General features: G+C 40.1%; 2 protein-coding genes across 4 annotated transcripts; one reads left to right on the top strand and one right to left on the bottom strand.

The window, feature by feature from the left end:
* Window positions 1-1,348: 1,348 nt before the first annotated feature.
* Window positions 1,349-21,004, bottom strand: TRMT61B (tRNA methyltransferase 61B). 3 transcript variants are annotated; one of them, XM_075147312.1, is made up of 7 exons: window positions 20,390-20,990; window positions 19,259-19,361; window positions 14,919-15,109; window positions 13,628-13,719; window positions 12,971-13,206; window positions 12,269-12,349; window positions 1,349-2,331 (listed from the first exon to the last, which is right to left on the bottom strand). In XM_075147312.1, exons 1-7 carry the CDS (start codon window positions 20,903-20,905, stop codon window positions 2,312-2,314), a joined length of 1,239 nt encoding a protein of 412 aa, XP_075003413.1. In that variant the 5' UTR covers window positions 20,906-20,990; the 3' UTR covers window positions 1,349-2,311. The 3 variants fall into 3 exon arrangements, with proteins under 3 accessions (XP_075003413.1, XP_075003411.1, XP_075003412.1); XM_075147310.1 differs by lacking the exon at window positions 1,349-2,331 and adding an exon at window positions 6,975-7,802 and having other exon boundaries at window positions 20,390-21,004; XM_075147311.1 differs by lacking the exon at window positions 1,349-2,331 and adding an exon at window positions 10,771-12,085.
* On the top strand, window positions 5,297-12,363 carry SPDYA (speedy/RINGO cell cycle regulator family member A). Its single transcript, XM_075147313.1, has 6 exons — window positions 5,297-5,525; window positions 6,566-6,624; window positions 6,897-6,982; window positions 8,567-8,738; window positions 9,888-10,185; window positions 11,701-12,363. The coding sequence occupies exons 1-6, from the start codon at window positions 5,297-5,299 to the stop codon at window positions 11,787-11,789; spliced, it is 933 nt and encodes a 310-aa protein (XP_075003414.1). The 3' UTR covers window positions 11,790-12,363.
* Window positions 21,005-21,008: the final 4 nt, after the last annotated feature.

The following is a 21,008-nucleotide window of genomic DNA, read 5'->3' as shown; positions in this document are numbered from 1 at the left end:
GTGGTATAGAGGAGTCCTGCCTGTTAGTGCTCTTTGCACAATGCAGTATGAAGAAACAGCATGGGCATAACTGGGTAACAAATATCCATGGTTATTAAATACTCGCCAATGCAAAATGCAATCTCCAGTGGCTTTAGAAAGTTAGAATATGGTGGGTGACATCAGAAGGTTCAAAAAACACTTAAAGGACTACTGCACAGTTCATCTTCTTTCTCTTTAATGTAAAATACGCACTCGGAGTTTTGAGTTACTGATGTTGAGAGATACATCTTTCTTCACTTGCCATTTTGTGACATGATGGTGAAGACCTAACGTAGTCCATCTCATCTATTTATTTTGACAGAGTAATTGGAACTCTTCAGATAAGACCATTTCATTTACAACTAGCACAGAAGCGCAAATCCTTAAAAATAAATCTTAAAGGCTTCCACTGCCTGCTTTGAGTTAGTTAAATTCATACAGGGTATAACAGTCTATTTACAGTAGAAATGAATAGCAAGTTCAAACTTATGTCCCCAGTACTTTAGATTTTCTGCTGCAGAGTACTTGGCTGTTCTGAAGTATGCAGAAGCAGCATGTTTAAACATGCACTGTGTTTGCTGGCAGCCTTCACATTCTTTTACCATTTGCTGTATTAATCTAGTCAGTACACTTCTTGGTAATTCCCAAATAATTTTTTTCTTCTAGTTTCTGAATTTCTCAGTACCTGAGAATAACTACAGCTGTTCTTGGGCTTAAGTATTAGAAACCCCTGCTGTATGCTTAGAAGTTCTTTTCAAGTAAACAAAGCTGAAAACAATTTTCCTGTCCATCCATCCATCAATGACATATACTTAAGCGGCACTGGACCATTTTTAGTTCTGATCATACTGTAACATTTGTCAAAAGCAAGGATTTAGCTGTAAGGCGCCTTTCCAGTATCCTTACTTGCAGGTAAGCCATATTCAGTCTGTAATGCTTAGTCCTAGCCCAGGCACCATGATGCCATAATGATTTGTTTCACACAACTCATCTAAATCCTTACTCTCTCTTCCCACGTAAAAAACAGGTTTCTGGTGATAGATGTGGGTTCAGGTGGTTTATCTGTTCCTTTTTAATTTACTGAAACTTGTGTGACTTGCTACACCCTTTATTCTGAAAGAGTTAACCGCATGTTCAGTTTGCTTTTTAGATGAATGCTTCAGTTTCGTTATGGTCTTTAGGAATCGAGCTCTCAGCCTGCGTGCATTTCATCTAGAACATATTTGTCTGAGAGTCTGGGTTCCCCCCGACAAAGTCAGGAGTTGTTTCTACAGGGAAGACAGACTTTTTTTTTTCACATTCTGCAATAAGTAGGAAAAGTCTATAATTGAAAAATACGTATTTTATTATGAACAATGATCTGTATTTAAAAGAACTAATGGTTCTTCTTCATGACTTTGGAAAAAAATACCAAGTGTTCTTCCTATGGTACTTTATTTTTCTTAAACAAGAACAAAAAGTTCACTGGAAAGGATATCAGAGACCAAAGGCATTTGTTTTCGTACCTCACAAATATTAAAAGATTAAAAAAAAAAAGTATGTATATCCTAAATATAATTTATTAAAATACTAGCCCTGTGTTTTTCTTCAGTGATGCTTATTAATCTATCTGTAAACAATCACTGAAAAATTTTAAGTCCTTTTTTTTGTTTAAAGGAAGCAAACTGCTCTGCAGCTGCCTTTCTGGACCAGCTACTGGGTATCTATGTAACTATATATCTCATATAATTGAGTTCCAGTACATTTATGGAAGTCTCCCCCTCCCCACAAAATTAAGATTTTGTAAGAATCCCAGGTCTTTCCAACCCAGGTCTTATCCATTTTATATATATATACACACACACATATATAAAAATAAAAAAATAAATTCAAACTGTGGTAACATATAAAGATGAAGAGTAGCTGAATTGAGTCAATGTCCACCTATAGGAAGGATTAGGAATTAAGCACAACATGAAATCCAGTGTACTAGACTACACAAATGCCAGTGTCCCAGTTTAAATTCCTCGTGGTGAAACAGTGCCCCCTGATGTCCAGCGAGCTACCTGGGAATCGGAAAACTACATTCTTCCAGATACTCTTGAATGAGTTGTTCAACCTTCTAAAAACTGCAGTTAATAATACGCAAAGTTGAGAACCCATTAAGTCCACTATATCATTCAGAGGATTTAGACTCAGGTGAAGTTCTGTTTCCTTATTGTCACTGTGTTCAGGCATCAGCCTTTCCACGTTGATGTTTTTTCATGATGTTTCCAAGTTGAATCCTTGAGTCATCCCCTTCACAACAATCCTACCTCAGTCTGTAGAGTCCTGCAAGGAAAGAAAGGTAAAGTTGCAGACTTCCTCACAGCTTTTTCTAACAACTTCGGTCTGAGCCAAGGTTATGCAGCTGGTCTGTATCAGAGCATAGCCTTGGAAGGTAGGGGACAGTACAACAGGGGTTAGAGAGTCACAGTACCTGTTGAATAACTTGATTGTAACAGATCTCGGAGAGTGAAAAGAAAGAAAAAAAAAGAACCTTTTAATATTTCATTGCAGAACCACCAGCTCAAAAAAATATTTCAGAAAGGGGAGAGCTACAGGAAAAAAACCATACAAACCCTGGAAAGCTCTGTGTGGATAAAAATCTACATTGTAAGCCGCTTTTTATTGATAAGCCAAGGAATATAAATGTGAAGATGTAAAGAATAAGAATGCATGCACTTCACAACTATCATTGCAGTTTTATGTTTTGCAGTAGGGCAAAAAAAAAGACAGAAGCTTGTTTCCTAGTCTGAATGGTTTAGATGGTTATATGGAAGTTCCTGTAACTTACCCTTTCTTTGTTTTCCACAGTTATCAAATGAATGGTAATTAATTGAAGAGTGCTTTGAGTTCCTTAGATGAAAACTATTATGCAAAAATAAAGAAAAATTTAATGCAGGGTAACTCAACCTGAACACATGTATATGAAGAGAGAACCTCAAACAGACTTTTGCCCAACTGATGTGTTTGGTATTATCTCCGCTCCAACGCCAAGTTTCCTGATTTCAGCCTGTTCCATACAGAGATGTTGTTAGTTCGTAGATTTACCACTTGGTACGTTTTTTCTCTCTTGAGTACATGATCAGAAACTTGGTATGACCTTTCCCTGAATACGCTCACTAACTCAGAGCACCTAAATAAAGAAATCTAGCAAATTATTAATAGAAGATGAGGAAGGAGTAAAAAGGCCTCTCTTCACATTACCATAACAAATGAGACTAGTTATACTTTAATTGGCCTGTACAGGGGGAAACAACGAAATTGGATGTATTTCTTCCCATCTTCCTAGAATAAATCTTTAGCTCTTGTAACAAAAGACAACAATAAGATTTCCCACTGAATCTTACTAGCGAAGGGAGTTTTTAATTCTTATTACTTCAATTAGACTACTGCCTTAGTCTAATTGCGTAATACTACATGCATTAATTGCTTGTGGAAATTAATTAATTGTGGAAAAGTAACAGCAGGGTATATTGCACCTGTATTTTTAGCGATCTTTAAAGTTAGGTATGCCTCCTCCCTCATGTCCTGTGCCTCCCGGGGAGATGTTTATCATCCTGCGGAGAGGTTTTAAGGAGGCTTTTACAATGTCGTTGGGCAGCTGGGAGATGGAAGTCAAGTTTCAGAACAGCTTATGGTAGAGGAAAGCGCAACGGCAGCAACGGCGGCGCCGCAGACGAGGGGCGTTCGGCCGCGGGCAGCCGCTCTGCCCGGCGCGGCCCCGTTTCTCCCCTCACGCCCCGCCGGCAGCGCCAGGGCCGCGGCCGCGCACGGCTCACACCCAACGCTCCCTCGGAAGGCGAGGGTGAGGCGGCACCGTGGAAAGGAGACGCGTCCCGGGGTCCACACACCCACACCGACCGGACGCGCCACTGTGGGGGCTCGCCTCGTCTTGCGCGGGAAAGCGATGCCCTCAGACGCCCCCGCGCGGCCCGGCCGCGTGCCTGACGAGAATCGCGTCATCGCACGGAGCTACGACATTAGCTTAGAGCTTTCTGGACCCAAGAGGTCAGTGTGCCACGCACTGCGCGGCTCAGGACGCGCGATGAAGGACGCGGAAGGCAGCAGGGCTACACCCGGCCCCTCCCGCCTGCCCGGCACCTGGTGACCGCCCGGCCCGCGCTCACCTTCCCGCCCGCCTAGCAACAGCGGTGCCCTTCTCTGATTGGCTGGCGGGCCCGGGGCGGGCTCCGTGGGAGCCGCGCAGACCAGCGCCCCCAGGCGGCAGCAGGAGGGTGGGGAGGTAAGAGTGTCCCGCCGTCCGATTGGCTGAGGCAGCTGCCTCGCGCGCTCCGATTGGCTGCGAGGGCGCCATCTCGAGCTGCGCGGGGGGCGCGGGGGGGCTGCGCCGTGGGGCCGCGGCTCGCTGCAAGGGCCGCTGAGGAGAGCGGGCCGGGCCGGGCCGGGCAGCCGCGGGTGCAGCCCCGTCTGCTGGGAACCAAAAGAGCGTAATCGCATCCAGACGTGACGGGCTTTTGCGTTTTGTTTGTGTTTTTTTGTTTTGGCTTTTTTTTAATGTGGCAGCTAACGAGGAGCTGGAGAGCCAGGTGGGCTGCTGTGAGCTGGCTTCGGGCAGCCCTGTGCTCTGTGGAGGGACCTACTGAAGGAGTAAATGCATTTGCTCCTGTCTAAAAATACCTTTCCTCACGCTCCATTTGGTATCTTCTTGATTTTTACAGTTACAAACACCTCAGGTTAATCTCCTTGGTTATCCCTTCGGGGTATGTCCTACGTGAGGGATAAGTTTTTATTCCCAATGGCTATAACCAAATGTTACAAAATCAAGAGCTCAAGACTTCAATTTTAATGTTACGTGGCTTAATTACGGTTCTGTTGCATTAATTCTATTAATGTTGTTTTAAAAATACACAATCACAAATTGGAGGGGAGGAATGGAGATTTTTTGGTAGATCTAAGTAAGTGTGTAGGGCTATGAAGGTCTGACGGCAACTTCTGGAAAGGATTTTTTCAATTTTTCAAAATTTTAAATGGAAAAAGAAAGATTGAAGGCTCCTTCCGCTGAAAAAGAGCTTTATCAAATTAGAACTAAATTAAAGAAATTACATAGTTGGCTTAGGGCACAAGACGTTGATAATTAGTACTGATACAATTAATTTTTGTATCACCTGACATACAAGCTCTACTGAAACGCTTCATTTGAACAAAAGAAATACAGAGAACGATTGCTGAAGCTGACTATTTTTGTAGTTAATTTCTTCTTCTTTTTTAACAGGAACCTTTACTTACCAAAATGAGACACAATCTGGTGTGTCAGACACCTCCCACTGTCACTGTTCATGTAAAATCGAGTGCATCCAGATCATATCAGCAAAAAAACCTTATTAGACTAAAGCGGCCTACTTTTAAAGACCATGAAGAAAATTGTGAAAAAAAGGTTCCTAGTCATAAATATAGATGTCCAAAGGGACCATGTCTAGTTATTCAGCGTCAGGAAATGACAGCTTTCTTTAAACTATTTGGTAGGTTAATAACAATAGATATCAATGTATTGACTGAACAGTAGAAAACTATGAAGCAAGTATGTTTTCTAAACTCAGTAATTTTGGGAGTGCTTTTTATATGCTCATGGCCATGTCTTTGTCTAAATGTATTTTGTTGTTATATTTTAGTGCATTAATATTTAATGCCTAAGTTAAAAATACAAGAAGTGCTACCAAACTGATGAAAAGTATCTTTTTAAATTACAAATGAAACCAAGGTGGTATGATACTTCCTTTTATGATCATTTCCCTTTCCTTTCTATTTTCTCTTATATTTCAGCAAGTACATGTTAAACAATGTACACCTTGTTTTCACAAGGCTTAAAAAAGGCTGGACTCCCAGTCTTACAAACATGTTATTTATTGTGGGAATGAACATTTAGGGGGAGAAGTGGAATGGGAAGAAAATCTGAGGAGTTGTAGCATCTCTTTCGCATTTGTGTCTGTTTCACACAAAGTTTTGTATTTATTTAATTTAGCGAAGAGATTAAGTAATAGTAGAAGACTACACTTGGTTTTTATTTGAACCTTGAATACAGGAGTGAATCAGAGTTTGCTGTAATACTATTATAGTACATGTTCACAGACAGTGATGCACTGACCACAGCAGGCAAGTATTGCCTTATAAGGGCTGTCAGGTAATCAGGGTGCAGAGACCTCAACAGTCTATGGTTCATCAGAAATAACGGTATGCTATTAAATGGAACCACTTAGCGCAGAAAGAAGTTACATAAATAGAAAAAATACTGGTGATTTTTCACCTTCACTTGCTATTACTGAGAATGAAATACGGTCACTAGATTTTCCACCTTGCCTTTCTGGTAGTTTGTCGTCTTTTGTCGCTTAAGCTTTTTCATACCTCATCTCTTTCTCCCTTCAGTTTCTCTGTTCTCTACTGTTGAGTTTAGCTTCTTTCTTTTTATTTAGTTTAATAAAAGGACCACCTGTTATTTATTTACAAATACTTTCTAACAAAAACAGTTTTGGTGTTTGAAATGCTACAATTTCTTTTGTTGCAGATGATGATCTAATCCAAGACTTCCTTTGGATGGACTGTTGCTGTAAAATTGCAGACAAGGTAAGTGTTTTTCCCTCTTAGTTAATAGAACATTTATTGAGTGAAAAATCTGCTCTTAATCACTTGATACTGTAATGCAAATACAGACCATAATTTTCTTCTAATGTGTTCATATGGAAGCTTCAAGAAACTCAATTTATGCTTTCCTCATTGATAGAAATGACCAAAATATCTTGGTGCAAGATAAATGTGCAAAGCGTTTTAGGAAATGATATGCTGAAATAATGTATTGGTACTTAATAATGAATGTAACATTTTATATTTTAAAACAGTATCTCTTGGCAATGACTTTCGTTTATTTCAAGAGGGCTAACTTCACAATAAAGGAGCATACCAGAATCAATTTCTTTGTCGCTCTGTAAGTACTTTTCAATTATCTGGTTTTATTAGGTTTTATTAGGATAAACTTTGCATTATTTTATTTCTTTGTTTATGCCACTGATAATTATGATATACAATGAGACTTCTTTAATGAGTGTGTAGTTGTTTGGGTTCTATATGAAGTATAGAAACATAATCTACATACTATATATAAATAGTGCAAATTCAACATTCTTCCTCTGATGACCACCTGTGTGGAACAAGCTTGAGCAGCAGTGAGGGGACGTTTGCGTTGGTGTTGTGATACATAGCGTGGCATTCTGCCTACCAAACTGTCAATCTGTGAACTTTTTTAAGCATTACAAGAAATTTATGCAGGACAATACATGGCAACACATACGTGGCTCACACTTCCTGTTATAAGACCCTATTTTATATCTTTGCCAGCCTTTAAGTCATTTGTACTGAAATGTTTCATCACGATACGCACCTCGGGAGTAACTTTTTATTAAAGTTTCTGTCAACATGATTTAAGTCAACTGTAAAAATGTTGCTAGAGAATTTCTGAGAACTTTTTTGAACAGTTCTAAAATTTCTGTACTTTGAAACAGAGGTGCAATCAGTAATCTGTCTTTACCAAGCCTATATAATCTCTCCATATTTGGCTACACCTGCAGAGTGATTCAGCATTTTCTTTCATAGTGTTATGGTGCTCAGGTCATCTTTTTCCGTAATAGCGCTTCTCGGATGCTCTGATTTGCACACTAGTGCAGGGAGAAAGACAGCTGTTTCCTCTGCTGTAAATGGTATTCTGCGTAGCATCCACTGAGCATGGAGGAGGAAGCTGTCTGACTCCACTGAAGGGAGAAAAACCAGACCAGAAGAGCGAGAGGATTAGAAAGGGACAAAGGGTCTGGTGAGACTGGGACTAGAGGGAATATCGGGGTTAGGAAAATTAGGGAGGAGACTAAAAGTCATAATTTTTTCAGGTATGATTAACAGGAGTTTGGTATCAGATGAATCCAGAGAAAGTAAGTATTTTCCTGTTGTCTGAGAAGACGACGCAGAACCAAAAGTAGCACGTAGTGAAGGAAGGGGGAAATATGGACATTAAAAAAGTCATTTAAGGTTTTCATTTATACATGAAGGTAGACCTGTATTTAGTTGTTTGCTGCTAATTTAATGTGAGCAATATAATTTTCCAAGAATAGCTAAAATCCATGAAGTAGAAAATGTAAAGTTTAAAATTTTATAAGATAGTTTTAAGCTTTACTTAGAGAATCAGTCAGAAACTGTTCATTTTAGTGCAAGGATATCTTGCCAGTTTGCAGAAAGTTGTCAGGATATCTTAGTTCTTGCATATCTACTCATTTAGGAGACTTTAGGGTAAAGCATTTTTTACAATAGCTTACATTTTTATTTACCCAAAGGATACACATGGAACTTTCTGATTAAGAAAATACTGTACTCCTGAGAAGGCTGTATTTTGTTAGCAGTTTTTCTCACAATATCAGGAAAAAGAACTACTTCAATATTATGTCTTTTAATGTTAGAAATCATACTAATACAGTGATTTAAGATTGAACAACATTTACAGATACAAACATATATATGTTTGAAGGTATCTGGCAAATACAGTTGAGGAAGATGATGAAGAATCAAAGTATGACATTTTCCCATGGGCTTTGGGAAAAGCCTGGAGAAAACTCTTCCCTGATTTCTTAAAGTTAAGAGATCAACTATGGAGTAGAATTGACTACAGGGCTATTGTAAGCAGACGCTGCTGTGAAGAGGTAGGGAGGGTTTTAATATTGTAGATGCTGAAACTACAACAATTAACACCTGCTAACAATCTAGCTCTATACAAATAATTTCTTCCCTAAAGTGCGTAGGCAAGCCATGGGAAAGAAAAGATGCAGCTACAAGGTAATGGTCCATTTATCCTCCATGAATTTTTTTTCTTCTACGTTTAAAATACATTCTTTGAAACTGCTTTAAAGGTAAACTAGAATATTTTACATTTACACTACTGTTAAAAGTGAAGTTTTTATTGACTAGAATCTTTCTGCTTTATGCAAATATTTTTATTTAAAATTTACCATTGGTTGTTTCACTTCATTCACTTTAGAAATAATTTTGTGTCTTTGCTTTACAAATTATAAGTCTGTACACAAGTAAAACATTAAAATAAAAATCCCAGCACCTCAGGTGAAATTTTAATCCCTTCAAAATCAGTAATATAACTTCAACTGACTTTTTAAGGTAAGGGTTTTTCACTGCATTTAAAAAAAACTCAGAAGGACACACTTTTAACATTCTCTACTATCAATGCAGTGTTACAACCTGCATTTTTCAAACATACTAAGAGGAAAAAAAGACATTCCTTACTTTTCAGGTGGAATGTACCTGTCTGGAAAAACCCTGACATGTTCTAAGAACATAATGTTTACTACAGCTGGTGGAAAAGAAAATCTCGTTTACTCTAGAATCCCATCTCTGAGGATGGGATTAGATGCTTATGGGAAAAGTAGAAGGAACAAGGCAAGTGTAGAATGCTTTTCCCAGCACACCCTCCCAGCTTCCAATGGTCATTAGTTCAGTGACGTTGTGAACCAGAAGATCCATCTAATTTATGTTTAGTAGTTAGTAAAAGACACCACCTTCGGCCCAACATACAAAGCATAAGCTGATATTTGTGATGATTCATGTGAATATACAAGGATGTAAACTGTTGTGTTTCCACATCTGATTCATAACTGGTTCACTTACTCGTGCTTAAGGTAGCAAACTTCCTCGTGAGACAGAAGCAGACAGATAACAGATGATACCCATTTCAACTACATAGTATTAATTCTCTGCCATACATGAATTGGATCCCTTGTTTTCAGCTGTATGTTTTCCTGTCATTTTTACGGTTTCTGATGTAATGGCTGTTCCGATAGGTGATGGCTATTGCTCCAACACATTATGTATGGCAGCGAGAACGTTCTATGCACCACAGCGGAGCTGTGAGAAACTACGATGATGATGAAGTACAGCTGCCCCGAGGACCTAGTGCTACTCCTACAGACTGCTTGCTTTGTGGTAAGAAAGGAAGATTTGTACGACTAGGATTATCATCATCTTCCTCCTCATCTACTGCAACTTTGGAGATGATGGAATTACCTTCATCCCAGAATTCGAAGGACACCTTTCCAACTGAAAAAATGCTCATTGACTCTTCTTTTTATTATGGCCAAGGTATGGTTTAATATTGCAAATAATTTTCAATTAGTTTAGACAACTGAGGTGGTATTTGCCCTTCAGACTACTGTAGGGACTACTGTGTCCTTCCTGGTATGACAAGATGTGATCTCTGTTAGCAGAAATCCCTATTACAACTGGAGTTACCTTGGCAGAACTGTGCTTTTACTGCCATAGTTTCATTTTCACATCCTGTCTCTTGATTTCCTGGAAGTACCAACTGCTTTATATTCTGAGTCTTTTCAAATTACCTTCATCTACTATGGTAGATTTTGGGTTCTGTTCCAGTCTATTTAGGCATTTATTACTATTCTTGCATTATAAATTAAATCGAGAATCCTATTTTAAACACTTAGGATTGGCTAGAAGAAACAGTAAAAATACTGGCGTGTGTCATGTGAGTTAAAAGAGCATGTGTTACGTGAGTTAAAGTGCTCTTGTTGAGAGCACTGTTTTTAGAGAGGGCAGGCTCTCAGTTGCTGTCATCAGTTTGGATGTATGTTAAATCACAATTCACATTTTCCTTTAAGTGTATTTCAATTGTTGACAGAGTTTATACAAGATTTCCTCTTAAGATTAGGGTACAAGTAGAAAACAATACAAGAGTTTATTGTGAAAATTGTTTCATGTAATTGAATCTTTGCACATTAATCTACTCAAAATAACGTCCTGAGCCTTTCTATGAGAAGCCTCCGTTACATACAGCAGTCATGGGGCAAACGCTCGTTGTTTAATTTATTATTAAGAGTGGAACACACTTGAGATGTAAACTTCTGGGGGAACTGTTCTGGCTTCAGTTCTGCAAAGATACTTTCATATGCTTAACCACCGCAGAGTTCTAAGTATACTTATTTAATACAGGGTTACAGTTATTTATAGCTCTATTTTTTATTTGTATATGTTCTCACTAATACCCAAATTTTCACTACTGTATGTTATTGCTTTTGACAGCTTCAGTACAACTATGATTCTCAAGGGATCCCTCAACTTTGATAAATTTGGCATTTGAATCTTCCTTGAGATACAGAACAAGTCAGGTGGCCACAACAGGTCATTTAATAAACATCACCACATGCTTAACACATTAAATTTATGTGGAGACTTATGTGAGACCCTAGAAAACTTAATTTTAAATCTGCATTTACCTGAGAGATATTGTTTTTCATATCTGACAAGGTCAGGAAAAATTGTGTTTATTTTGATCATTTGAGAATGCTTTATATTAAGTTCACAAATAACCAGGCAACTTTCAGCATGGCTGGTGGAAGTGAACCAAAGCTATACATGTTAACAACCAGTTTTTTTCTTAAAATAAGCACAGCTTTAGCAAGAGGCCAAATTCAGTGAATTTCAGTTTCTCTTACAGCTGTGCTTTAAGAACACTGTTCTTAAAGAAACTGATAGCCACCAGTTGGCAGCCAGTGAAGTCAGAAGCTGCTTCACTTGCATTTCAAAGGGCAGACTTTGATCCATTATTTTCATACTGGTTTTTTTTCTCCTTTTTTCTGGTAGACTGTCAGAGCCTGTCCAGCAAAAGGAGACGAGGTAGCACCTTGAACCAAGACAAATCCATGGATTGGTTTACAAGCAATGAAGAATGAAATACACCAGATGAGACAGAAACATACGTTGCATTGTGGAACAACCTGTGTTGTATAGCAACACCATACCTGATGAGTCTGTAAAAACTTTTCCCTTTAAATAGTAGGTGGGATTTCCAACTTCATATGCACTAGAAATCAAAGCAGTCATTACTTAAAAGTTACACAACTTGCAAAATGTAGCAGCTACTTTGTAACATTTTATTTTATTCTGATATAATACTCAAATTAGCAGCTAACATCTGAGCAGCATCAAGAAAGCGGTGGTCGAAACTTTCTCAGCTTGGTAAGGAATGCTAATTGAAAAACAAAACAAGTTACTACTTCAGTATTTCAATATACAATGATTAGTTTATTATTATAAGTTTTATGATTTCATGATATAGTAACATTTCAAATGCTAGTACAAAAAATAGTATTTTTGAAAATAAAATACCACTAAACATTTAAGATAAAAAAACATTTTCCAAGTGTCTCACCTGAATGAGCATCCTGCCAATAAGATGGTCTAGCAACATAAGGCACCGAGCAGTATGTTTCAGTGTTGTCAGAAAGTGATTCTGTGAGAAATAAATTTTTTTAAATTCTTTCCAACAAGTTTAAAACATACACACAGACTAGAGTTGCCAATACGCATGGATTATTTTTCCTTGACATATTTTCATTTTCTTTTTGCTTCTGTTAAAGTGCTCAGTTGTCACCTCTCATTACGTTCAGACCTCTTTGCTCTACTATGGATTTTGCAAATCTATACTAGTATGAGGCATCTTTTTTGGATTTGCCAGAACAGCAGGATTACAAAACAGAGCACACTGGTAACTGTGGAATCCTTAAGCCCATCAGGGTCCTCTAAAGCACAACAGGACAAGTATAGAGGACTGAATTTTATTAAAAAATAAAAATTTGAAAACAGTAGTAGAAGGGCAGTCATTCTTTATTTGCAGACTGCAATTTATTTTCTATTTAGTCTAGATTTTTAATGAGATATTTAAATAACCATTGACATATCCTTTTTCAAACCTGACAAGGTCTAGGCTGTCCAGAAGCTTGTCTATTCTTCACAACAATCTCAGCTGACCTAAGAAAAAAATACTACCTCTTCCTACAAACTTTGCCTTCATTTTATCCTTGGATTATCAAATTGCAGTAACAGGATATCTCATCAGCAACAATGTTCTTACCATTGTATTCACTTTCTTTAAAAACTACTTGATCCTGAATGTGGATTTCTTCGTGTTCCTTTTGAGGTGGTTCTTCAATATTTTCTTGAGTTTCCACCGTTTGGCTTGATTTGCAATTCTTGATTTTAGCAGGGAGTACCAACCAATTTCTATGAGTTACCTCAACGATCTTTTCACACAAAAAAGGGAGCTTGCAGGTCCGTATTCTCTCTAAAAGGTCAACAACCTGTGTGATGCTTTTGAAGAAATGCAAAGAATAAAGTAGTATTTCGAAAACTCAAATCATACACCGTTAGTCTCAATTCTACTGCCTTTGTCACATTCTTTACCTGAGGTTACACAAGTCCTTCAATTTTAGGGTAAAGGACCTAGCAACCTGACTACTGAATTGGAAAAGAATACAGTTATTTTGAGGATGTCATTAAGTGCAAACTTCCACTGACCATAATGACAGTTTCAAAAGTAAAGGCCAAAGGATTCAGCCAAGTGTAATTTATACTGAGTGCAACTCACCAAAAAAAATTACATGGGGAAAAAAAAAAAATTTTGTTAAACATTTCATTAACGCTGGATGAATATTTTGAAAGATGTTTGGTTTTGTAACAATGTTAGGTGATGCCTGAATAAATGCGCAAGCGCCAGAAGGTAAATACTCACTTTGCTAAATACACAGCACACACACCACCCTGTTTCAGACTTGGGTGTACAACAGGCAGAGCCAACTGAGGGTTAAGCATATCCAGAACTACCTGCAGGAGAAAGATATATATGTTTTCCCAGTAAATATTAACATTATCTGTAATTTTTTTTTCCATAACAACACTTGAGAAAACAAATGAATGCATACAACAGCTGTATATAATCACAAACCAGTTTTATTACTGCCTCTCAAAACCTTAGAGAAACATGACATCGACACATTTACAAAACAAAGTCCTTGCACTTCCAAATGAATTTCTATTAAAACAGCAAGTAGCATTTCACCAATGCAGTAGTCCTGTGTTAACGTTAAACCTCATACTAATTAAATTCCGTAATGTTGACATTAATAAAAACTTCTGAAGATTACATTTACTAACACCTTTGGATATCTAGTTTTCAAATGTAAAAAAAATAAATGTTCAAGTGCATCTTTATCATGAAAAGATTACACTACAGTCTCAATGTCTACCTTGCTGTTTGTTTCAAGATTTATAAAACTTCTGTCTTTAGCAATTTATCCATCTTCTGCTAGAAAACTATTCAAACTGTATAACAATGGGATATGCAATCTCTGATCCTTCCTGTGGACTGTTACATTTAAAGTTTTAAAATTTGTATTTTTATGCTATATATTTTATTTCTTTGCTCAAACCGTTTAACACTGTTGTCGTTTGTTTGAAGCGTTAATGTAAGTAGTTTGTCTGCTTTACACGGAAGAGTGGTTAACATCTAGCTGTTTTCCCCCGCACGTCTCCCTTTACAAAATCTGGATATAAAAAGCAGGACAAGAGAGCAAGCAAGAGCGTTCCTTAGTCTAACTTAGGCCTTAGTTACATTGTGCGTTCTGTACAGCTGATAGCAAAGTGTTGACATATTTATATTTTCAATAAGCTTATGTATTTTTTTTAAATTTAATGTTCGAAATATATGCCTTAGTTAGATACAAAAATATCTGTTTCTCCAAAATACAAGACAGTAAGTTTGTCTTTGCCTACAAGACAGCAGTGATTAATTGTAGTATTTCTGTACTACAGCCATATCCCTCTTTCATTTGGGAAACTGTAACTGAAACCTTGAAAATACTTGTAATCCGACAAAAAAAATCACGTTTCTTTCACTGATGAGGTTCTGATTGTTTTTTCTCATGTTAAACTAGATATGGGAATCCCGCTGTGAGTGTGAGCACTAGTGGTTTTAATTTATGCAGAAAAGATAAATGTCAAATGGGGGCATTTTTTTGACTTACTGCATCAAGTGTTACAGATTTCATATCCGCAGCAGCTGTTGAAATGTCTTTAAGAATGAAATCCACGTTATCTGGCCACTCTTCCATATGTCCTATTTCCCATGCAGCACGCCAGTGCCTGTAATTCTTCTTAGCTAAATTATGATGATCATCTCTGATTTCATAACTTAAAACACGTCCGTTGGGCCCAACTGAAAACAAACAAAAGATACTGCACTTACTACTTTTCCTCCCCCTGTAATAAAGAATTTAGGAAAAAGTAGCATAGTAAATGACAGAAGTACACCTTTAAATCTCAACTTCACTTCAGGAAATAATCATACGAAACAATCAATTACAGTTTATTTTTTCTTTACATTTAAAACAAATATATGCAGATAAAGTGCTGGGTTAGTTCTTTCACAGACTGAAATCCATCAACCCACAGATGCAATAAAGCATAGTTACAGTAGTACAAATTGTTCCCAAGATGTCCTCCCGAAGTAACTCCTGCAGCAAAGGACAACGAGCATCTGTGGCCCTATCCGTCTGTGATTCTCCTGCTACAGCTACCAGAGGTACCAGCCAAAAAAGTTGCAACATGGGTCACTACTCACAGATGCTATAAAGCTGACAGACTGCTATAAAGTGACTGCTTCTGTTGTTAATAAGATTTGAAACTGCTGGTTTTAATTTTTTTTGACAATCCTCATTTTTACAAAAGTTTGCTGTTTTCCATGCATAGTTTTTATTTCACCTGTCCCTTCTCAGGGCTGGGGAAGGGCTAAGAAAACCCCCACACCTGCTCACTGATCTCAGCCCCATAGACAAGCTTTCAATCAACTCTTTGATTTACACAAGCTTGTGTTATTTTCCTGTTACTGTCTGTAACTGCAATACATTATTTTATTACTTTTTTTAAGTATAAATTTACTATCTGAAATTTAGCGTATGAGTCCAATACACAATATTCTTCATAAAGGAAGTGTTACCAGGATATCCAGTCACAGACAGCAGCATGTGCATTGCTGTATTATTCTATCCTTGTATTACTCTAATTTATCAAGCCTATCACACCATTAGCTTCTCCTTCTCCTTGCTACTTTTTAATGGGCAAAGGTGGCTTTCAGCAATCGGCAGCTCAGCAGGTGAGGTTCTGTGACTTTTTAAGCCATTTTAGGTTGGAGTCACCAGGCTCCTTTCCTCACCTATGTGATCCCTCTGTGAATCCATTCAGAGAACGGAACAAAAGAGGGATGGGTCTCTCCCCTGATCTAGCTCACCCTGGATCAGACAGAGGCCAGAGCCAACATGTGAAGAGGGAGCGCTTCAGCAGTATTGCCTTTGATCACCTTAAGCAGTTGCAGAATCGCAGCACCAACTCCTTATTACTCAGGATTATCAGTTTGGAAATATTGGAAGAATAAAATTGTTCACACTGGGGTCAGTCTTATTCCTTCCTCTGCTCATTCCAAAAATTTCCTACATTTAGAAACTGACTTCTGGAAAAATAAGGACAAGTAGTTAAAATAGCTAGGCAAAACTCTTCATTATTGTGAAGCTGCAGTATGTCAAGTTTGCATACATCATATTTTCCAGTTCTCAAAGATCTCGAAGTCATGGCAAACGCCATATTCTTGTCACAGTCTTAACTTTGTCCTGTGCATGTCAGTAGTTTCTGGGAAAGACTAAAGGAACGGAAAATAACACATAAACTGCGAGTAAGACGAAGAGAGGAGATTAATGAAATCTGTTAAATCAATGAGCATTTTGGAAGTTAAATACTTCCATGGACTAGATTTAATGTGCCCACTAGATTTAAATTCCAGCATTTACCTGTGTAGCAGCTATCTTTCTTGTTGGGTATCACTGTATTTAATGGTGGCAAAATTAGCCACTATTAGGAAAGAGGAAATCAAATCTATTTATTTCTGGGTCAGCACCAAATTGTGTTAAACTGTGACTAACACTGTCTGTATTTGGTGCTGATTTAAGTTCAATAAATTTGAAAACAGCAATACAATCTCATACCTTTTTCCCTCTCCTCAAGGTAGAACTGAACTGGCGCACAAGGACTGCTTTCTTCCCATGGACAGGGTTAGCAATCTGGTGATGCCAACGATTTTGCCAACTCGGCACAGTTACAGCTAAATTAAAGTGATCAGAAGGAACCAATTGGACAAGATTGAAAAAGGAGAGGAATAACTGGTAGGTCCAGGTGTGTTTGTATGAAAAGGCCACAGTGGACTGAATATCCAAGGCAGAAAATAATTTGCTGTATTTATCAAAAGCTGACTTTTGCCTTAGCCAACATCAGGTATTCAATCTCTTTCTTTGGATTTAGGGTCTGCCTGTAGGGGCAGATGGGAAAAAGCTAATGACTCTTACTTCTCCTCTCTCCAAATGCATCTCTAGAAACAGAAGTGCTGACTTTCGTCTTCTGTTCCTTCAGCTTCTACCTCCCACATCAGCAATGGTTGCTTTGAGGATAATCCCAACTATTCTCAAAACCCCATTGTAGAACTACAAAAAATCCTAGTTTACTGCAGAAAGATGATCAGAAGGAACTAAGGAATAGCAGTAGGAGGCAGAAGGAGGGAGAGGGAGGAGAGGTGCAACTGCTGACCTCAAAACCTGGGCCCAATATATATCAAGACCACCTGCAGCTGAGTGATCTTGGGGCTGTGCTTAATGGCTGATCATTAAAATAAGTGTTTTCACCTGAATTAGTATGCCAGGTGGACATTACTGCAGCTAGGACAAAGGACTAAGAAGAACAAACTGCTCTTTTCATCTCAGTAGGGGACCCTCCAGATTGCCTTTGCTGCTGCTTACACGCCCTCACCAATTTTAAGCTCCTGATGATCTCAGCACTCTAGTTTGTACCATTCACTGAGAATAACCGTTCCTAATTCCTCATGTGATCCTCAGCAGTATGACCGGGCATCCTAGAACGGGGTTGGATCGATGACACTGGTAACATACTTGCTGAATACTAAACTTCCTCAAAAAAACTCACGCTTCTAAAAAGCCTTGTATTGTTATCCTGGAGCACGTGCCAAGGGACAAGAGATATACAGCATTGCTACATGGCAGAGTAAGAGAAAATTAATTCGCTGCCCTCGAGTTCTAAGGTTATTTAATGGACTTGAACAAAAAGAGCAGCTGATTTGTTCAGTTTGTTTCCCTCACAAGAATTTAAGAGGAAGCATCACTTCCCATAGATACTTGGCTGGCTGTAAGCACGAGTACTGAAACATTTTCTATCTTGAACTTTTGAATGATACAGCGTACAGCCACAAAGGCAGCCCAAACCATAAACATTTCACAAAGACAGCATAGTCTATAACAATGCTTTGTAACACACACTGGAAAATAGTAAAAAAGAAATGTTAGTGCTGAGGTTTCACAGCAGCTCAGGATATGGGGTGCTTCTCAGGTTCAGTGACCACTGCTGGCACCCCCAGGTATTCAGTTACTCTGATGGTGGCTTGCCCACAAACCCTGTCTTTGAACATAAGCCTTCAGGATATGCAACTTGGGCTTTTCTGCTGTGTCAGTTCAACCTCAGAACGATGAGGTTCCCATCTTTACCCTCAAAAGTCCTTTAATATTGCAGTATTCTGCAGTAGCAGAAATATATTTAAATAAAACCAAACACAATTTGAAAACCAATTCAAATGGTGCTTTATTTTTCAGGTATGTGCAAAAGTAATTACAGCAAACAACTGTAGGGGTTTTGTTTTGGTTTGGGTTTTTTCTTTCCTTAAGGAAGTTGTTCTATCAGGAGCCCATAAATCAAATTACTCTGAAATGTGGTCCACTAACAGGATACCTACAGATGAGATGAAGTTTAAGGGTGAGATTTCACCTTCACTCACATTGCTGAGTGCAAAGGCTCTCTACCTTTTAAAGCACTGAGACCTAGATCAAACCAGGCTAGCTATAACATGAAAAAATAACAGTGTGTGTCCACATAAGCATTTTCACTGGTACCCAGGAATCTGATTTTTCACGTGGTCCACCAAGATGAGGAAAAGGAACTGAGAAAGGCAAGAGATCGGAAAAAGAGTCTAGTACAGTTAAGCCAAAGCCAACAATAATGATGGGTGAAACTCAGATTTCTGCAGGGCCTTTGGTAACCCTTTGTACTATGGCCCTCGACATACAGTCAAAACAGTTTGCAGTCCCTGCACTGGCTCTGGCACAGATGTAATTTTCCTTTAAGTCCACAAACTATATATGAACATGTGAACTGCAGCACAACTTTTAAGAACAGACCATAAGTATCTGGTCAAAAGAAAGGCAACATGTGATAAGGGAATTGTGCTGCTTTATGTTTTCTAAAACCAGGTTCTCACCTGCTCTTGACAGAAACAAGCTCATAGCGCCAGACCCGCTGCCAGTTTCCAAAACGGTGTCTCCCGGGTGGATATCCATCATCATTAACATACCACTTATATCCTGCAGGTGAGCAAAACACAGCACATTACTAATATTGGAAACTAAGGGTGAGATTCATCAATAACATAGACAGTGGGACCAAGTGCACCCTCAGCAAGTTTGCAGACAATGCCAAGCTGAGTGGTGCGGTTGACACACCTGAGGGACAGGATGCCATCCAGTGGGACCTGGACAAGCTCAAGAAGTGGGCCCGTGTGAACCTCATGAGGTTCCACAAGGCCAAGTGCAGGGTCCTGCACCTGGGTCAGGGCAACCCCCGGTATCAGTACAGGCTGGGGGATGAAGGAATTGAGAGCAGCCCTGCAGAGAAGGACTTGAGGGCACTGGGGGACGAAAAGCTAGACATGAGCTGGCAATGTGCGCTCGCAGCCCAGGCGGCCAACCGTATCCTAGGCTGCATCAAAAGAAGCGTGGCCAGCAGGTCGAGGGAGGTGATTCTGCCCCTCTACTCTGCTCTGGTGAGACCCCACCGGGAGTACTGTGTCCAGCTCTGGAATCCTCAGCACAAGAAAGACATGGAGCTGTTGGAGTGGGTCCAGAGGAGGGCCATGAAAATGATCAGGGGGATGGAATGCCTCTCCTATGAAGAAAGGCTGAGAGTTGGGGTTATTCAGCCTGGAGAAGAGAAGGCTCCAGGGACACCTTATTGCAGCCTTTCAGTACTTAAAGTGGGCTTATAAGAAAAATGGCGGCAAATTTTTTAGCAGGACCTGTTGTGACAGGACCAGGGGAATGGTTTTAAACTAAAAGAGGGTAGACTTAGACTAGTTATAAGGAAATAATTTTTTATGGTGAGGGTGGTGAAACCCTGGAACAGGTTGCCCAGAGAGGTGGTAGATGCCCAATCCCTGGAACATTCGAGGTCAGGTTGAATGGGGCTCTGAGCAACCTGGTCTAGTTGAAGATGTTCCTGCCCACGGACGGGGGGTTGGACTAGATGACCTTTAAAGGTCCCTTCCAACCCAAACTATTCTATGATTCAGCCAGTGACCTCCCAGCCACCAGCCAGCCCAGTGAGCAGCCAGTACCTTGGGGTAGGCGATGGTGGGCCCCCGCGGCATCAGCAGCACGTACTCCTCCAACGAGGGCCGCCTCAGCAGCAGCTGCGCCCCGGCCGACGTGCGCAGCATCTGCCCGGGCAGCTGCCCGATGATGTCGCGGTGGGGCAGAAGGCCGCCGGGGCTAGCCAACACCGAACCCGCCGCCAGCCGGCACAACAGCTTCAGTGTCGTGTTGTGCTTCCTCCGCACCTCCGCCAGAGCCAACTCCCCAGCGCGGAAAGGGCCGGGACGTGCTCCCGCCGCCTCAGGAGGCGCCTGAGGGGCGGCCGCCGCATCCTCCTCCTCCTCAGGGGGAGCCTGAGCGGCGGCCGCGCACCGCCCCACCGCCGCCGCTTCCTCCGGCGGCAGCAGCCGCCTCACCCGCTCCAGCGGCGACAGCGACGTCTCCCACGCCCGCCTCCGAGGCCTCCCGCCGGGGGCCGCACCATCGCCGGAGGAGAGGGCGGAGGAGACGGCCCGCCGCAGCCCGCGCCAGGCCCTCATGAGAGGCGAAGCGAGAACAGACGTTTAACGGTCGCTCCCGTGCGCCTGCGCCGCGCTCCCCGATGACGCCGTCCTGGCCGTCATCGGGGCGCGCGGCGCAGGC

Source organism: Calonectris borealis, chromosome 3, assembly GCF_964195595.1.
Source record: "Calonectris borealis chromosome 3, bCalBor7.hap1.2, whole genome shotgun sequence".
Taxonomy (NCBI): Eukaryota; Metazoa; Chordata; class Aves; order Procellariiformes; family Procellariidae; genus Calonectris; species Calonectris borealis.
This window is presented reverse-complemented; position numbering and strand designations above follow the sequence as displayed.